Here is a 17,874-nt window from a genome sequence, read left to right on the forward strand (position 1 = left end):
ATTAGAACAGTTACATTAGCCTACAGGTGGGCAGAATCATCTAACGCAAAGCCTATTTTATAATAAAGTGTTGAATATCTCATGTAATTGATTGAATGCTGTACTGAAAGTGGGAAGCAGAATGATTGTCTGCGTCCAGAATGATTGTAAGTGTATTGGTTGTTTTCCCTTATGATCCTGTGGCTGACTGGGAACTGCGGCTTCTACTGCCCAACATCACGAGAGAGGATCGGACCGCATATCGCTAGCCCAGCAGAAGATCAACATTCAAAACCTGAAGTAGCATTTCTACTGAATGTCTATCACTTTTGCAGCATCTTAAAGTCGAAAAATCGTAAGTCGGGGACCATCTGCATTATTAAATTTAATTTCACTCATTTCTTTTGAACTTTTTTACTGTGGCTACTAGAGATTTTAAAATCACGTGCATGACTGACACTATATTTCTATTGGGTGTCACTGATCTAACGAATACTTAATATTCAGCCTCAATTCTTGCTGCTCTTCCTACCACAATCCACGCTCCAGGTACACTGAACTCCTCCCAGGCCTTCTAGCCTTGAACGTCCTCTATCTCTACCCAGCCCTTATTTATCTGGAACATTTTTTCAGTTCATTTACTTTTACTCATCCTTTGGGCCAGAGTTCAAATATTATTTCCTTGGAGTAGTGTGGTGCATGTTCAGCCTTTCAAATTTGGGTTTAAGGGTCTCTCTCTGCAACCTCACAACCCCCTCTGTTTCAGTCCATCACAGCACTTGCCAGGCTGTGGGGACTGACTCTTTCTGTCCCTCCAGTCTGTAAGCAACAAGAGTGAAGGAACTGCTACTATAGCTGGTACATAGTAGGTGTTCAAGAAATACTTAAGGGATGAATGCAGGACACCTAATCTGATCATACTGCCTCAAGAGCACCCAACACCCTGCAACAGGGATCAGCAAACTACAGCCCAGGACAAATATAGCCCGCCACCTATTTTTGTAAATAATTTTTTGGGGGAACACAGCTATGCTCATTCGCTGACCTACCATCTATGTCTACTTTTGAAGTAGAGGTAAGTAGTTGCAACAGAGATCATATGGCCTACAAAGCTTAAAATATTTACTGTAGGACCCTTTAAAGAAAGTTTGCTGAACCCAACCCTATCAAATAATGCCCAGCTCTTCAGCACACATTACGGCTTACGTGTCCAGCCTTATCTCATGATGCTCCACCTGTAATACCTCTCTGTTTTCAGGTGTGTTGAACTACTGGCGGTGCCAGTAACCTCCCACACTCGTGTTCCTCCATTCCATCTCCAGTACACACTGTAGCTCTCTACATTCCCATATATATAAATATATATATGTGTTGTGTGTGTGTGTGTGTGTATGTATATATAAACACATGTATACTGCAATTATAATTATATATTATAAAAATGAGTATATATTCACTTATAAGTCTTTCTCCTCTAGACTGTGAACCACTCAAGAGAGGGAACAACACGTTCATTCAACAGTATGTATTAAGCACCCAACATGTTTCAGGAGCTAGAGACAGAGTGGTCATGATGTTCATGGCACTTATAACCAGTGGGATGGGGCAGTGAGACCACTCTCCCTCAACTCTGTCCCCACTGTCCGACCCAGGGCCAGGCATGTTGTAGTCGCCCAGCACATGTTTGAGTAAATGAATGAATGTCTCCCCCCAGAATCACACTTTTATCTTTACACAATGCTATCAACATTGAAGTGAAATTAGGAGTCAGACCTGTTTCTATGCCCTGCTTTGACAGGCAGGCAGACATGAAATAATGGTTTAGAACATAGATCTTGGAGGCAAACTTCCTGGGCTTGAATCTTGGCTCTGCCACTGGCTCTCTGTGTGATCTTGGGTCAACTGCTAGAACCTGGTGTGATTCATTTTCCTTGTCTATAAAGTGGGGATTAAAAAAAAAAAGCCATTTTGCAGAAATGCCATGTAGATTCAATAACGAATACTACGTATGCAGAATGCACAGACCAGTGCTTGGCCCATAGTAAGTGCTTTGTAAGTGTTGTCTTCCATTATTATCATTGTCATTGCTATTGTCATCACTGCCTAAGCAGGGGCATGTGACAACTTTAGGAGCTTCATTGGTCATGTGGGGACAGTGATATCTGTTCTGCCCACTTTGCTGTGGGAGTCTGATTAGAGACAACAGTGAAAGGGCTTCATAACCTGTAAAGTGCTCTCCAGATGACAGCCATGGGGATGATTATCTCCCAGATGTGTGGGCCACGCCATCACGGGCACATCTGCAAGGAGCAAACATCTGGAGGCCTGGTATTCCATCATCTCAGCCTCTGCCTCCTTTTCCCTCCTGCTCTAGTTCCTGCCCTCACAAAGTCCTTTCTCCCACCCAGGGGCAGCTTGCCAGTTCCAGGGTTGGAGCAAGAAGAATATCATTCCTCTGTTCTCTGCCCAATGTGGAAATTCCATCTCTTTGTAATTTTCATCATGTTGGAGTTGCAATGAAGGTCCATTAAGCCTTCTTATGGGAAGAGAGAAGGGTGTGGAGAGAGAGGGGGAATGGGAATCCCTTTCACTGGGATTTTTACTAGAACCCCTCGATTAAATCTTTCCATCCAGTCACCAAAGCCCTCAGTGGGTCATGGCTACTGCTAGAATGTGATTTTTTAAAAACAGACCAACAGCAAAAGAGTGCTTCATTGAATTGAAGCACACAACCATTGCAATTTTTTCCCCCAACCTTTTTTCCCTCTTTGCTTTCCGAAATACACCACCATCTAGGTTAGTTCTCAAAGCAGTTTTGGATTTAAGGCTGAGACTGCTTTGTAGGGAGTCCCCCAGAGTAAGTCAGTTCTGTTCAATACACATTTATTTAGCATCAAGGATGCTTCAGGCACCGTGAGGGGCCTCAGAGGCCCCGAGGTGAATGAAGCACTGCCCGGCTGTTGAAGATCACACAGCCTGGAGGGGGAGACAGTCATAAAACCCAGAGCTCTCTGAACTGCTGTGGCAGGGCTAACATAGATGTGATCCCTGGCACTTGAGGAATCTCAGAGGAGTGGGCAGGTACCTAGCTTTTGTGTTGCCTGAGCCCAGCATAGGACCAAGCACGTAGTAGGTCTTGCACAGGAATATCATGAATGAATACATGAGCCCTATATCTGAGAGTTCAAGGAAGGCTCCCCAAGGAAAACACTCTTGCATCATGGTTGAATATCCATTCCAGGGTTCATAGGTGGCAAGCGGCAGCAACAGAATTTGACACAAGGAGAACTCATCATGAGCATTTGGGGGAGCTTGGTCCACAGGTTTCCACCTGTGCAGAAAAGAAGGCTGGAGAACAAGACTTGAAAGAGCTAGAAAGCCAGGTGGGGTCAGGGGCTCAGTAGCAGGAAGAGCTCAAAAATCTCATCCAGGCTCCGCGGCTAACCCCCCACTGTTCCTCTCCTGCATCACTCTGCTCAAGACTCAGAGTCCTGAGAGTGAGGCTCTAGTTGGCACCTCTGCCTGGATTATGAGAGGAATCATCAGTAGTGGGAGAATATAACACTGCAATTTACATTCCACCAAGACCATACCCAGTGGGGTGGTTCCCACCCTTTCCTTCCAAAAAAATCAGGGTGTTGCAGAGAAGGAGTAACTGTTGCTGAACAGCCAAAAAAGACATTGCAACTACCTAACAGACTCAGGCAGATGAATAAAGACAGCCAGAGTATGCACACTCATGGAAGCAGGATGAGTAAAGTTACGGAGGTCTGGAAAAATAAGGAATGGGCAAGGAATTTCAAGCAACTTGGTGTTATTTACATATAAGGCATGAGAAAAAAAGTAATGGTACGAACAGGGGCACAACATGGTGATGCTTAAACATGAAATTGCACCATGGAGTGACTGGGATAATGAAGGAGGCTAGGGAATGCCACTCTTGCCTGTGTCCCTGCTGCCTGGAAATACTACGTTGTTTTTGCCCAGCGTCAAGGACTGCAGCGTGTTCTGTAACTGTTACAGCCCACTGATACTGGGACAAATAGATTAAACAAGTCCAAATACCATTAACCCAATTACAGATGTACTGAGCGGGCTCTGAGCTTGACTCGTCCCCAACTGGAAGTTTCACTTGAACACTTAAAAGGAACGAGGGCAAACAATTCTCATCGGAGGCCCATGCCCCCTGCCCCCAACCAACTAAGGAAACCTCTGCTGTCCAATAATCATCCTTTATTCTGTTTTTGTTTGTTGATTTTGTTTTTAGCACAAGACCCAGTTTCTTATGTGAAAGATCGTGTGGTTGGGTGAGACGCTCTTTCTCCCTGAAGTTAGGTTTTCCTGGAACTAATAGTGATGCCAAAGGAATGAGCAAGTGAAAACTAAAGCAAAAGTAAACCACATGCCTTTCTTGAACACCTACTGTGTGCCAAGCTCTATGCCAGGCCCTTTCTTATTTATTTATAATGTGTTCCCTACAATGTCCCAGTGAGGTAGGTGAATCTGGTGATTCCTGTTTTTCTGGTGAGAAAATCTAGCTTCAGGTCTATACAATTCCCATGCTTGGTGAAGCTGGAATTTAAATCTAAGTTTGCCTGACTCTAAAGACCCCTATTCATTCCTCAGAATGACTCTATCCCTTAACACCTCTTTCTGTAGTTATTTACCCCTCATCCCAGAGACCTGAATCTCAACCTGGTTGACTCTCAATTTGTACCTGTCTAGTTATGCGAAGGTAACCACCTCACGAAAAAAACAGCCCTTCATATGGAGACAAAACCAGTCTCCCTGGGCAAACCTCTGGTCCCTACTCTATTCTCTTAAGCCCCAACAGAAGAGTCCATTCTTCCAGCTGCACATCTACTATTACAATATCTAAAGATGAGATTGGGACTCTGTGAATTCTCTGTGTAAGCTCACAGACTCTTTGTGCTGTGGTTGGAAAGGTTCTTGGAAATCATCTAGACCTGTGGTTCTTAAACATGGCATGCATCGAAGTCACCCTGGCTCATGCAAAAATACAGATTCCCAGGGCTCTCCCAAGTTTCACTCGATTGGAATCTCAACAAATGGGGACTAAAAATCTGTATTTCTCCTAAGCTCTCAGGCTATTTGGACGTTTCAATCCAATTCTCCAAATTCTATTACGTGGGAGATCAAGACACGAAGAGGGGAAGACATTTGCCCAAGGCCACGCAGCCAATGAGTCATATTTTACTTTCCAAGCAGGCAGGGCCAGCCTTGCTGATCCCCTCAGACAGTCCCTCTCAACGCTGGGCTCCTGCTCCGCCCATGGAAGGCTGTGCATTGACTGTGGAGCTGAATAGCTTGCAAGCAAGTAGAGAAACTACGTCATCCCCGATCGTAAAACCTGGTGAGCCGCAACCTGGCTGGTATTTGGACTACAGAACTGCCTGGGGAGGCCGGCCTGACTTGGCACTGGCCTTGTCTCCTGAACAGAGGTAAGGCTTTCTTCCCTGCCCCTCCCCACCTGCCCAGACGTCAGGAAAGAGGATGGGCCTGAGGTTACCAAGGAGGGGTCAGAAGAGCACTGGAGATAAAATCGGAATATTCCACACTCGATTCTGTCAGCTGCATGACCTGGTACAGGTACTTCTTCCTTTCTGGCCCTCAGTCTTCCCATTTAAAGAATGGGAGCATTGGCCTCTGGTGTGGTTATGAGAACAGAGCTGCAGAGTCACCATGTCTTAAGTTAGACTGCATCCCAGCTCCTTACTAATGGTGTGACCCAGGCCCATCCCCTAACCTCCCTGAACCTCAGGACGTGTTCTGTAAAATGGGGATATTGGTAGCCATGTCATGGGGTGTGTGTGACAACTAAATGAGATAGTGCAACTAATGTGCTTGCACAGACCCTGGCCCTGGAAAGTGCTCAACAAATGGTAATTATTGCTCTTGTTGTTATCGAAATTTGTCATTTCTCATCTGAATCCCCAAGAGACCAGCCTCTCTGGCCCAGGGGGAGGGTGCTGAGGCCTTACATTTGAACAGACTTCAGTTCCCATACAGCGGTCTTCCAGCCCCCCAGTGGCACCTCAGCAACTCCACCAAAGGATGTCTTGGCATACCCCAAAGGGGATGGCTGGCTCTGGGGTCAGAGGTAAGAGGCCAAAAGACCTGTTCTGGCCTGGAGATCCTGTGTGACCACAAATCCAGCCTCAGTTTCCTTGTCTAAGAAGTACAGATCGGGACTTCCCTGGTGGTCCAGCGGTTAAGACTCCTCGCTTCCACTGCAGGGGGCACAGGTTAGATCCCTGGTCGGGGAACTAAGATCCCGCATGCCGTGGCCAATAAATAAATAAATAAATAATAAAATAAAAAGTACAGATCTTCTAGCCCTGTCCTAGAAGACTCACATAAAAATGGCTTCAAGACTATGCAGAGCTGCATTAGCACATATCTTCTGAGCACCTGCCATATGGTTTGACCAGTCCTGGGCACAGAAGACATAAAACATGGTCCGACCCAGGAGTTCACATGTTAGGAGAAAACAGAATCCTAGAGGCATAATTAGAACTCAGTGGACTAAGCAGAGACATCACAGAAGTATGGAGATTGTGAGAAGCAAAAGGAGGAGCCCCTGTTCTGGATTTGGGGGTCACAGTCAGAGCAGCTTTCTTGGAATAAGTAACACTTCTCCTCTGGGGGTTTGACTTGTAAACAACTGCATCCTCTACAAATACATAGGATTGTTTACCCTCTCCATTTCCAGTGTGGGCCCTGAGGGCTTGAGAACCTAGAATGTTAGAGCCGAAGGATTCGTCAGTGAAGTGCTATTCTTACCGATGTGTTTATGAAAAGACACCAAAGGCAAGACTGGGGAGAAACGAGCCCGGGGTCCCCTAGCCTGTTAGTGTTGGAGCTGGGTCCAGAATCTGAATTCTTAACTTCCCATTTGGGGCACTTGCTGACAACCTCCTCGCCAGCCTCCTCCTTTCTCTCTCTCTCACACTCTCTCACACACACACACACACACGTACACACACGCTTGTCCAGCAGAGCACACCTGTGGCCCCTCGCCTTCCCCTCCTGCCAACTCCTGTAAAACAGGAAAACAGAGCAGCTTGGCTTCAGCTGTAACGTGTACAAATACACGCAGCAAAGTTTCCAAAGGGATACGGATAGTGAGGGACAGTGAGAGCCTTTCAGGGTCTGGCAGGTTTACGGGCGGACGCCAATTAAAAAGCACACCCCACACAGAGCCCATGGGTTTTGTTTGGCTGCGGCCTTCTTTCCAGAACCTTCCTGTGTGGCACTGATGGTGCAGACTGGAAGGGCCACTGTTCTCAAGGGGTCCTGGGCATTCATGTGCTTCCCAGGATCCTCCCTCAGGATCCCCTCATTCTAGGCATCAAGCTCGATTTTGCTGGATGAATATATACTTTGCTCTGAGCTAGGCCCAGTGAAAGGCTCTCAGGTACAGAGAGAATCCTGCCCAGTCCATGCACGTGCATTCCTCATGGTCCTATGGGGGACAATGACACTGAGTGAGGAAAACGCTGGAATGGAGGCAGGGAATCCTCGCCATAAGACCCCAGAGGAAAGAGTTACCAACTCCCTCTGGCAGAGGCAAAAGGTCTCAGGGAGCCAGTGAAAGACATTTCAGCTGGAGATGCCCAAGCTGGAAGGGCACTGCTAAGAGGGGGATCAGCATATGCAAAGGCTAAGAAGGAAGGTGTGAGAGGGCATTTCTGGGGATTTTTCAATGCGGCTGCAGAGTAGGGTGTTGAGTACAAGAATGACAACAACAACTAACACTTACATAGTACTTGTTACATGCCAAGTACTATTCTAAATATCTGACATATACATACATACATACATACATGACATATGTGGACTCATTTAATCCTCACTCTAACCTTATGAGGGGTACTACTACTTCCCGCAATTGGGCAGAGGAGAAAACCAAGGCATGGAGAGGTTGTCACTTGTCCAAGGCTGTTGGACTCTTAGCAACCAGTGGTTGTATGACCACGAGTGGGACTGCGGTTGTTTCTAGGGCACTAGAGTTGGCTGGGGATCCAGGATCTATAGCCCTGCTGGGACCTTAAGCCTGTCTAGACTGGCCAAATGGAGCCATTCATTCTGCCATTGTCAACCTCAAAGGGAGGTAGTGAAGATTAAAGGGAGAGAGAGGTGAAAATGTTCTTTATACATGAGTCATCATCTAATATACTTCCTCATGTCCATGGCACATACATCTTCCCCACTATGGTGGGGGCATACGGAGAACCCAAGGCCCACAGAGAGGGAATGGCTTGCTCAAGGTCACCCGGCCGCTCTACTACACAGGTAAGACTAGAGCCCAGAGCCACCCCCCACCTCAGAAGGCAACAGAGTTGTTCTAACAGTAGTTAAAATTCTGGGGTCAGATGATACCTGGATTGAAATTTTGGTTCTGCCACTTACTAGCTGCCTGAGACCAGGGAGTTTCTTAAATCCTCTAGGGTTCAATTCCTTCATCTACAAAATGGGGTGATAATTTATATATCACAGAGTTGTTATAAGAAGTATATGAAATATATATGTAAAGAATCTGGCATATGGTAAGCAATCAATCAATTAAATGATAATGGTGATAAGGATAGTGACGATGATGATGATGATAATGATGATGATGATGATGGAGGGGGAGGGGGGAAGGAGAGAGGAAGAAGAGGAGGAGGAGGAGGAGGAGGAGGAGATGATGAAGAATCCAGCACTCTTTTCGTAAGTTCGGTACTTAACTCCTCCACAAGATTCTATGCTGGCTTTACATAGTCCCTCACTAGGGGACATTTGGAACTCATAACGCATTTGTGCATAGTGACACACAGTTCCATGCATGGCTTCCACATAAAGCTAAATTATACTCTTGGCTCTCTTACCTTCCAATGACTATATTTGCATGATACAAATCCTGCCTCATCCATGCACTGTCCATTGAGCCCAAGTGGACTTGTCATCCGCTTCATATCCCACGTTCTGCCCAGTCTAACACTCAGACACCAGAGAAGAAAGGGAAGACCCAAGTCCCTGGGCCTCTTAGTTAGCAAGTCTTGCTGAGTCACCTCAGATCCAGCTTCACCACTGCAATGGCCCTAGCTCAGGCATTCTCTTCTCCCTCCTAAACAACACTTACCTAGTCTAGCCTACCCTACCCTATCCTATCCTACCCTACCCTACCTTACCTTACCCTACCCTACCCTACCCGACCCTAACCTACCTTAACCTACCCTACCCTACTCTACTCTATGCTGTCTAGTGCCACTGGCTCTCTCCCTTCTCCCCAGTCTCCTACTTTGCAACCAGAAGCGTGTTCTCAAAATGCTTATCTGCCTATGTCACACTCCTGCTTTCAATCTAATGCCTTCCAATGGCCGGTGTACTCTACACTGCCAACTTCTCCAAACACACCCTCCCCTCTCAGCCCACACCAATTGCTAACCATCCCTCAAACATGGCACACTCAGAAATATGCTGGTCTCTCTGCCCATAATGCCCCTTCTCTTCCACTCTACTTACTGAACTTATACATCCTTTGACTGTAAAGGCTTTCCTGGTGACTGTCTTCCTGATGCAGAGTTAATCTCACCCAGCCCTTCTCATGTAAATAAGCCACTGTAATAACTATTTATTGAGAGCCTTATTCTCAAGGCTTTATATACATTATCTAATTTAATCTTCCCAACAGTACTTTAAGGTAGTGCATTCATCCCCTTTATAGATGAAGAAAGCGAGGCTTAGAGAAGTTAACGTCAGCTAACCTGAGCCTCTTAATTAGCAAGACCTGTTGAGTTTGCTTTATACATTTCTCTCAGGGTCCAGCCCTCCCTCACCATAAACTGCACAGCCAATATTTAAACTCAGATTGGCTTGATTCCAAAATGTCTGATTTTATCACACTGTATTTAGTTAGCTAAGTTCTGGGAGTTTCTTAAGGGCAGGATCTGGGTCCTGTTCATCTTAGTACCCCAAACCTGGAAATTAGTACTCAAGCATTGGTTGGAAGTTAGAGGGACTTAGTTTCCGACTTAAGATGGAGAAGGGGGGCATTACACCCATTTGCCCTAGAGATAGTAAGCACAGCGCTCACCAGTTTGAAATACTTAAAGTCTGTCCAAGTTTAGATCTCAGGATCTCAACATCATGAATTGCTAACTACAGGATTTGAGGCAGGTTATTCAACCTGTCTAAACCTCATTTTCTTTAATTGGAAAAATGGTAACCACACTAGCACGTGGCTAGTGTTTTGCATGTTTTGCACATGGTTAAATGTGATAAGTATGTCGAGTCACTGCGAGGAGAACTCCCCGAATGGTAGTTATCAGCATTTGTCCGTGAAATGCACTCTCTATCATGAAACCTGCCTAGAGAAGACACTTCTTGACCATACAGAGAGAGGATGGGAGTCATGTAGAGGCGATTTCCTGGGCGCCCCTAACACACACCTCTGTGTGTTCACGACTCCTCTGTTCAGTGGTGGAAACCATATGGAAAGTCCCATCTTCGCCAGCAGAGTGAGACATGAGCGTCCCTGGCATTTGTTGTGGCAGTGCATGAATCAATCTGTCTGTGCCGAGGACAGGGCGCTGGACCCAGAAGCTTCATTTGCACCTCAAGAATTTTTCTTTTTCCAATGAAACGGCTTAACAAATACTGGTTTAACCTCCTTGCCTGCGATGGCAAGGCCCCCCCCCCACCACACACACACCTGTCTCTCCAGGCTTCTCAATCCCACTCCTGAGGGCCTTATGGTGGCTGGGAAGGGCAGGAGGCTCCACAGTGCCAGGAAAAGCAGGCTGAAACCAGAGAGGGGCGTGGACGGGAGAACGAGCTGGGCACAGCCTGATGGTGGATATTCACAGGGGCCAGCCACCTTTGGCAAACTGGGCAGCTATCCAGAGGCCACAGCCATCTCTGAGAGCCTCAGAGAAAAGCACATACTTCTTGGGGCTCTTGCTATTGTGTTAAGTTCCACCACTGTGGCCACTGCTCTCTGGGTTAAACTTTTGATACTATTTACAACCCATATACCTCACAGGGATGCTAGTCATTAATTCCTGCTCTTAATCAGAGTTCTCTATGACTTTCGCAGACAGTGTCCTACTTATCTCTCCAAGATGAATAGCATTATGCATATTGTCCATTAGGAGGAAAAAAAGACCCTACTGTGTATTGTGCTGGGTGCATTATAGTTGCTATCACACTCAAGCCTCACAATAACGCCACGGGGACAGACTATCATTTACCACATTTTGCTGATAGGGACACTGGGGTTCAGACATCCAATTACTCATCCAAGGGCAACAGCTCGTGAATAGTGGCAGATGCAGATTCAAACTGAATCAGGCTCAGACCACAGCCCCAGCGCACTGGGGAATTTAACTTTATGCAACTGTTGAGCTAAACTCTTCCTCAGGTTGTGTCAAGACAGTGGAAAGCTATAGCAATGGGGTGACTCGCTAAAGGCCTGGGACCTAGGGCTCCGGAAAGGGTACACATGACAGCAATTTAGAGTAGGGCCTGGCATGGGGCAATACTGCAGACTGAATGTTTGTGTTCTCCCCAGATTCATATGTTGGAACCTAATCCCCATTGTGATGGTATTTAAAGGTGGGGCCTTTAAGAAATGATCCCATAAATCCCATAAATGGAATTAGTGCTCTTATGAAAGAGACCCCAGAGAGATCCCTCTCCCCTTCCACCATGTGAGGACCCAGCAAGAAGACGGCTGCCTATGAACTCACCAGCTCTCACCAGACACCAAAGCTGCTGATGCCTTGATCTTGGACTTGCCAGCCTCCAGAACTGTGAAAAACAAATTTGTATTGTTTATAAATCACCTAATCTATGATGTTCTTTTATACCATAACTGACTAAGATAGGCAAGAACTCTATTCCTTTTCTTTTCATCCTCCTTTTTTTTGAAAGAAGCTTATTCTTCTCTGACTATACTATACTTGGAAGAGTAGTCATCTACACTGTAGTGGGAATTTATTCATCTAAATTCCACCTTCATACTTACAGAAATGTAAATCCAATAATAATAAACTTTCTTAAAAGAGCACCTTTGAGCTTAGAGTGTTGGAGGTTGAGCAGATCTTTACGCACCTGAGTCGTCTGGAAGGATCCCCTTCTGCTTTATTTTTCCATGTGGATTATTACGGTCCTTTGGTGGGAATTCAGCATGTAGGTTTTCGGGAAGGGGATTATGGATCTCATCAGCACTCATCAAAACCGAGAAATACGCTTATTTTCAACTGCTTTTATTCTACTGATACTTAGTATTTTCCCCTCTGAATTCCCATTGCGCCCTTCACTCTAACAGGTGTCGTCCCCACATTATGAAACACCTGACCTACGTCCCATTTCCTCCAGCAAGCTAGCATCTCTGAGGAAGATGCCAGGAAGTTAAGGACATATACAGCCTCTCTGTACTCATTACCCTCCCCGGGAACACAACGGAAGTAAACAATTGCCATTTAAAAGGAGACTTAATGGTGGAAGGTTTCCCTCATTACCTCAGGATCCAAACTGCCATCACTTCTGGAAAATGACAGTAGTCACCGTCTTCAAAGCCTTTGCCGGTCCGACCTCCATTCTGGCGCTGGAATGGTTTTTCTTAAACAGCAAGTTGACTCCTCTGCGAATGCTCCGCAGTGGCTTTCAGTTACTTCAAATACCGTCAAACTTTTTGTCCACGGCTTCCAATGCTCTGCCTAGCTCCCAGCCTTACCTCTTGCTTCTTCCTACTTTGATCTCTATTCCCAATGAAAGTGCTTGCAGCCCTCGAAGGAGTATGCTTTCTCTTATCTCTGGGCTTTTATCCACAGTGTCCCACCTGCCTGGAGCAAATCCCATTCTCCTCCCCCCATCTTTTGGGCATAGGCATCACTTTTTCAGAACCCCTCCAGGTTGTCTCACGACCCAGCAATGAGTTCAGAGAACCTCCATTCTTCCCCTACCACAGGCTGAAATAACTGGCTACCTCTCTATAAGTTCCATTGGACTGTACACTCCCTGAGGACAGGGAGCGTCTCTGTCTTTAGTTGCGTGCCTAGTGTATAGGAGAGAATGAATAAATACCTGTTGAGTGAATAGACAGAAGGCCCCCATCAGTAAGAAACAGCACCCGAGCAGAAAGAGAGACAATAGGAATTTTTAATGCATGGGGAGCCCTGCAGGGACTCTGGGCAGACCCACAGGCAGCAGGAAGAGGCAGGGGTCCTGCAGACTCAAACGCGTCCGAAAAACAAAGTCCTAAAGACCCGAGCTTCCTCACTGCAACAATCCTCGGGGATGCCCTCCTGATGCTGAAGAGGTCCAGTTGTCTCTCCATAGGTCTCCTCCTGGGGTCCATGGCAGGAAGGAAGCTGAGTGTAGCAGGAGGAAGGAAGAAGGGGAAAGGCCTCTTGGTCTCCACCTGAAAGCTCCTGCCTCGGGACTGACCACCATCCGGAAGAAAATGTTTAAAAAGGAGAGACTTTGATAGAGTCAAATAAGATCTTAGAAAAAAATAAAAGATAGGGGGAAATGAATAATTCCAGTGGTTACAAAGTTCTCTGTCGGCTATCCACAAGAGGAAGAGTTTGCTTTGGCCTTGCTGGCAAGCCTCATCTGCCAGGCCCGTCCTCAGCTGTCCCCCAGCCCACCCAGGCCCCAGGATCCGCGAGAGCACCGCTCCCCCTCCCACGGAGAGTCTCTGTGCTCACGGAGGGCAGCAACCTCCCTCACCGGCCCTTGAACTCCCCATACGTGTTGCGGGCCATGGACACCATCTTCTCCTCGCATGTGATCTTGGTGTCCTTGAGGATGCTGTACCACACCATACCCACAGGCCGGACCTCCTCGCTGCGGCAGAAGAGGTAGGGCACGCTGTCCACGCGGCTCTGGATGTAGGCGCTTCGGAGGAGGCCGGAGCAGCGGCTGCTCACCCTCTCCAGACGCCGCAGGACCAGGTGGGCCTTCCTGGAAGACAGAGGAGGCGGCAGTGAAGGCAGGGGCCTAGGTCAAGCATCAGGCCTTTGAGGGGGGTGAGTAAATGTCAGTGGGCAGACGACGACTTCTTGTCCCAACAATCCCCTAGCCGCGCCTGATTTGAATGTGGTATTTTGAACACCTGTTCAGAATTACCTTGGAACTTGTCCTCTTTAACTGTGCAATGTGTAAAAAGTAAAAGAGCGGTATAACCTTTGACCTAACACTTTCACTTCTGAGATGCAAGCGTTACAAGGTGAGCAGCCTGAGGACTCTGACCAAGTAAGTGTAAACTATTATAATAATGATAAATGACAACAAGAACAGAAACTAAAATGCATTAACGCCATGGGCTAGATGCTGGGTAAGTACTTTATATACATTTAAAAATTTGTATATAATCTTCACAACAGCCCTGAAAATATTGTTATTTCCACACATATTCAATGGCTATGGAGCCCAGGTTTCAGAGAGGTGACACTACTTGACCAAGGTCAAACATCAAGCTGACCATTGGAGTTGGGCATTTGGATCTAGGCCTGAACACTCACCAAGTCCCTCTCTGTCCACTTTCTTACTTTTCTAATTCTCTCATACTCTTTTCTCACAGTCAGAATCAAATCTTGTCCTCTGTGCTTCTAATTCATGAAAGCCTTTCTATCTCTATACCCAAATCAGAACTTCTCTATTTCATTTTTCTTATCTCTACAATAGTGATGGTGGCCTTACTGGTTGTGAGATTAACTAAGAGAAATGCCCAAAGGCTGGCCCTGAGTAAGCTCCCAATGAATGATAGCTTCTATTATAGAGAATTGTTGTGGTGATGTCTCAGGATCAAGGTCATACTGGACACTAGTCTCAGCAAGAATCGCCCTGGACTGCGGTGATCATCATTAGGAACTTATCTAGAGCTCTTTATGTAGCACCAGATAGCGGATCCTCGGGGAGACCCGATGGCTGCAGAGAAAATTAAAGCAAGCATCTTTGCGATCACCTAGTCCAAGGCTTCTCAACAGGAGCACCATTGACATGTGGGCTGGATAACTCTCTGCTGTGGGGACAGTCTTGCAGGACATTTAGCAGCACCCCCAGGCCTCGGCCTACAAGATACCAATAGCACCCGCAGCCCCAGGCATGACAATAAAATTGCCTCCAGACATTGCCAAATGTCCTCTGGGGACCAAAATCACCCCATTTGAGAACCAGAGACTTAGTCTGACGTAATCTCATTAAAGATGTGGAAACTGAGGCTTAGAGAGGGAAAGGAACGACCTTTTCGCGGGTCATACCATAAGTCAGCTTTGCTGTCCAGGTGTCCATCTCCTTGTGGAATCCACTTTTCTCTACATCTCAGCATCCTCAAGATGCCTAGGGATCCTGAGGGGCTAAATGAGAGGCTCTCCCCTGCTGTCCTCTCCATGCCCCTCTGAGACCCCAGGAGGGAGGGCGTTTTACGACAACAGACCCCACAAATGGGAGACTGTTTTAGGCACCTGCGTGGCGGCTGGAAAAGGGCTGGGCTTATGCGTGTAGCTTTTGTGGGCACGATTTATGAGGTGCCTTTCAAAAAGTCCTCTTTGTATAGCTCACCACTTGGGTGGAATATTTCCTGAGGTGCCAAGAATTCATAGCTTCATAATCACACTCGAGTTACCACTCGACCCACAGGCCTCTTTCACCTCTGGCAGGCGCCTCCTCAGGGGGAGCCCGAGGAGCTTACTCTCAGCCCTCCTTGTTTCAGTTCTTGCTCTGTTCCTTAGCAGCTCGGTGTCCTTGGGAACCTTACTTAACATCTCCAAACCTGTTTCTTCACTTGACAAATGGGGCAGTTGAGAAGTTAAAGGAGACAAAGTCATTGGTTGCTCCTTTACAGAGCATTTATTATATGGCACAGCTCCCGATTCAGTAGGAAAAGACAGACAGATGGAAAATTGCAACACCCGTGGCAAGAGCAATGATAAAAGAAGGCGTGAGAGCTGTGGGAAACAGAGGACAGTGCCTAGGTAGGATTGGGAAATCCAAGAAGACTTCCTGTAGAAGGGGAACTTGTGCTGAGCCTCATGAATGAGTAAGGTTTAGGTAAAGAAGAGGGCACAGGCATAACAGGAAGCCTAGGTAAAGGCACAGAGAGAAGGGATTTCATGGTGAAATATGGTGTGCAAGTGGGCTCACAGTGGGAAACGGGAGAAGTGGCAGGACCCCAGCCACTGGAGCTTAGAAGCTGGGGCGTTTGTTGTATAGAGTAATGGTGTACCACACAGGCTCTAGAGCCTGGTTGCTCAGGTTCAAATCCTGCCTCAGCCACTTACTAGCTCTGTGATATTGAGGAAATTGTTTAACCAGCTGTGCCTCAGTTTCCTTATCCATAAAATGGGAATAATGACTACATCTACCACAAAGGTCGTTTTAAAAATCAAAACAAAAGAAACATTAATGAGTCTGTCATACAGAGTGAAGCAAGTCAGAAAGAGAAAAACAAATACCATATGCTAACACATATATATGCAATCTAAAAAAAAAAAAAAAAGTTTCTGAAGAACCTAGGGGCAGGACAGGAATAAAGATGCAGACATAGAGAATGGACTTGAGGACACGGGGAGAGGGAAGGGTAAGCTGGGACGAAGTGAGAGAGTGGTATGGACATATACACACTACCAAATGTAAAATCGATAGCTAGTGGGAAGCAGCCACATAGCACAGGGAGATCAGCTTGGTGCTTTGTGACCACCTAGAGGGGTGGCATAGGGAGTGTGGGAGGGAGACGCAAGAGGGAGAGGATATGGGGATATATGTACACGTATAGCTGATTCACGTTGTTATACAGCAGCAACTAACACAACAATGTAAAGCAATTATACTCCAGTAAAGATATTAAAAAAAAACAAAACAAAACATTAATGAATCTATAGTAAGCCCTCAATAGGGGTAAGTGGGGAATTATTGAAGACTTTCAAGCAACAAAGTAGCAGGTTCAGAGACAAACTGCTTAAAAACGTTTCTAGCTGCATTGAGGAGAATGAAACCTGGGGAGGGCAAGACCAGCACCAAGAAACACGTACAGACACAGCCAGGTGTTACGTGTTTCCTGTCACTGTACTTAGGGGTGCTGGCTTGTTTCTCCTCTTGCTTTTAAAAAGCTACTTGTTCTTTCTCTTTCCTTATTTACAAAAAGGGAATAACATTTGCCCACCTCATGGAGTTGAAGTGAGGATTAAATAAGTTAATAAGTGTAAAACTCTCTTAGAAAAGTAGTTGGCACATACTAAGCCCCTGATACATGTCAGAAAGTACATCACCATCACCACCACCTCCACCATCAGGATTTGTGTACTGGTTTAAGCTTTGAGCACTTACATAAGTTAGTGGCAGGAGACAGACAGACAGAAATAGTAAGAACCTCTAATTTAGGGGGAGAGTTCTGGGTTGGAAAATATGCTGGGTGCTATGGGAATATATAAAATGGACACCCAATCATTAGTTTGGGGGCTCTGAGAAATCTTGCCAGGAGACATAACATCTGAGCTAGGTCTTCAACGATGAAACAAATTTTTCAGGTAGATGGGAAGGCAGAGGAGATAGCTCATCCAAAGTTGGGCTAAAGAGGGCATAAAGCATCAGTTTTTTGAAATGGTTAAGTGCAAAGAATGGGTGAGAGATGAGTCAGTTTGGTAGAGATCAGACCATCCAGACTCTTTTGAGCCATGGTAAAGTACTCTATTTTTTGGGTGATGGAGAGTCATTGTCTGATAAGTCATAAATACAAAATGAGTTGGGAAGGACAAGTCCTCCAACATGACCAAATGCTTTGTCTCCAAGGGCCCAGCTATTTCCAAAGAGAGAATCTTGGAACTCAACTGGGCCAAGCCTTTGTATGGATGGGGAAACTAAGGTTTGAAATTAGAAAATAATTTG

General features: G+C 46.2%; 1 protein-coding gene and 1 long non-coding RNA gene across 4 annotated transcripts in view; one reads left to right on the forward strand and one right to left on the reverse strand.

Moving 5' to 3' along the window:
- On the forward strand, window positions 1-13,000 carry LOC309633443. Its single transcript, XR_014247526.1, has 3 exons — window positions 1-334; window positions 5,209-5,441; window positions 11,555-13,000. It is a non-coding gene; the product is annotated as an uncharacterized lncRNA (long non-coding RNA).
- Window positions 13,001-13,124: 124 nt separating this feature from the next.
- Window positions 13,125-17,874, reverse strand: part of ASTN2 (astrotactin 2) — an 898,930-nt gene continuing 894,180 nt past the window's right edge. For all 3 annotated transcript variants that reach the window (XM_082402209.1, XM_082402208.1, XM_082402210.1), the window contains one exon: window positions 13,125-13,953. In XM_082402209.1, coding sequence (XP_082258335.1) covers window positions 13,716-13,953 — 238 coding nt within the window. In that variant the 3' untranslated portion in view covers window positions 13,125-13,715. The remainder of the gene's footprint in view (window positions 13,954-17,874) is intronic.

Source organism: Balaenoptera borealis, assembly GCF_965194805.1.
Source record: "Balaenoptera borealis genome assembly, chromosome: 8".
Taxonomy (NCBI): Eukaryota; Metazoa; Chordata; class Mammalia; order Artiodactyla; family Balaenopteridae; genus Balaenoptera; species Balaenoptera borealis.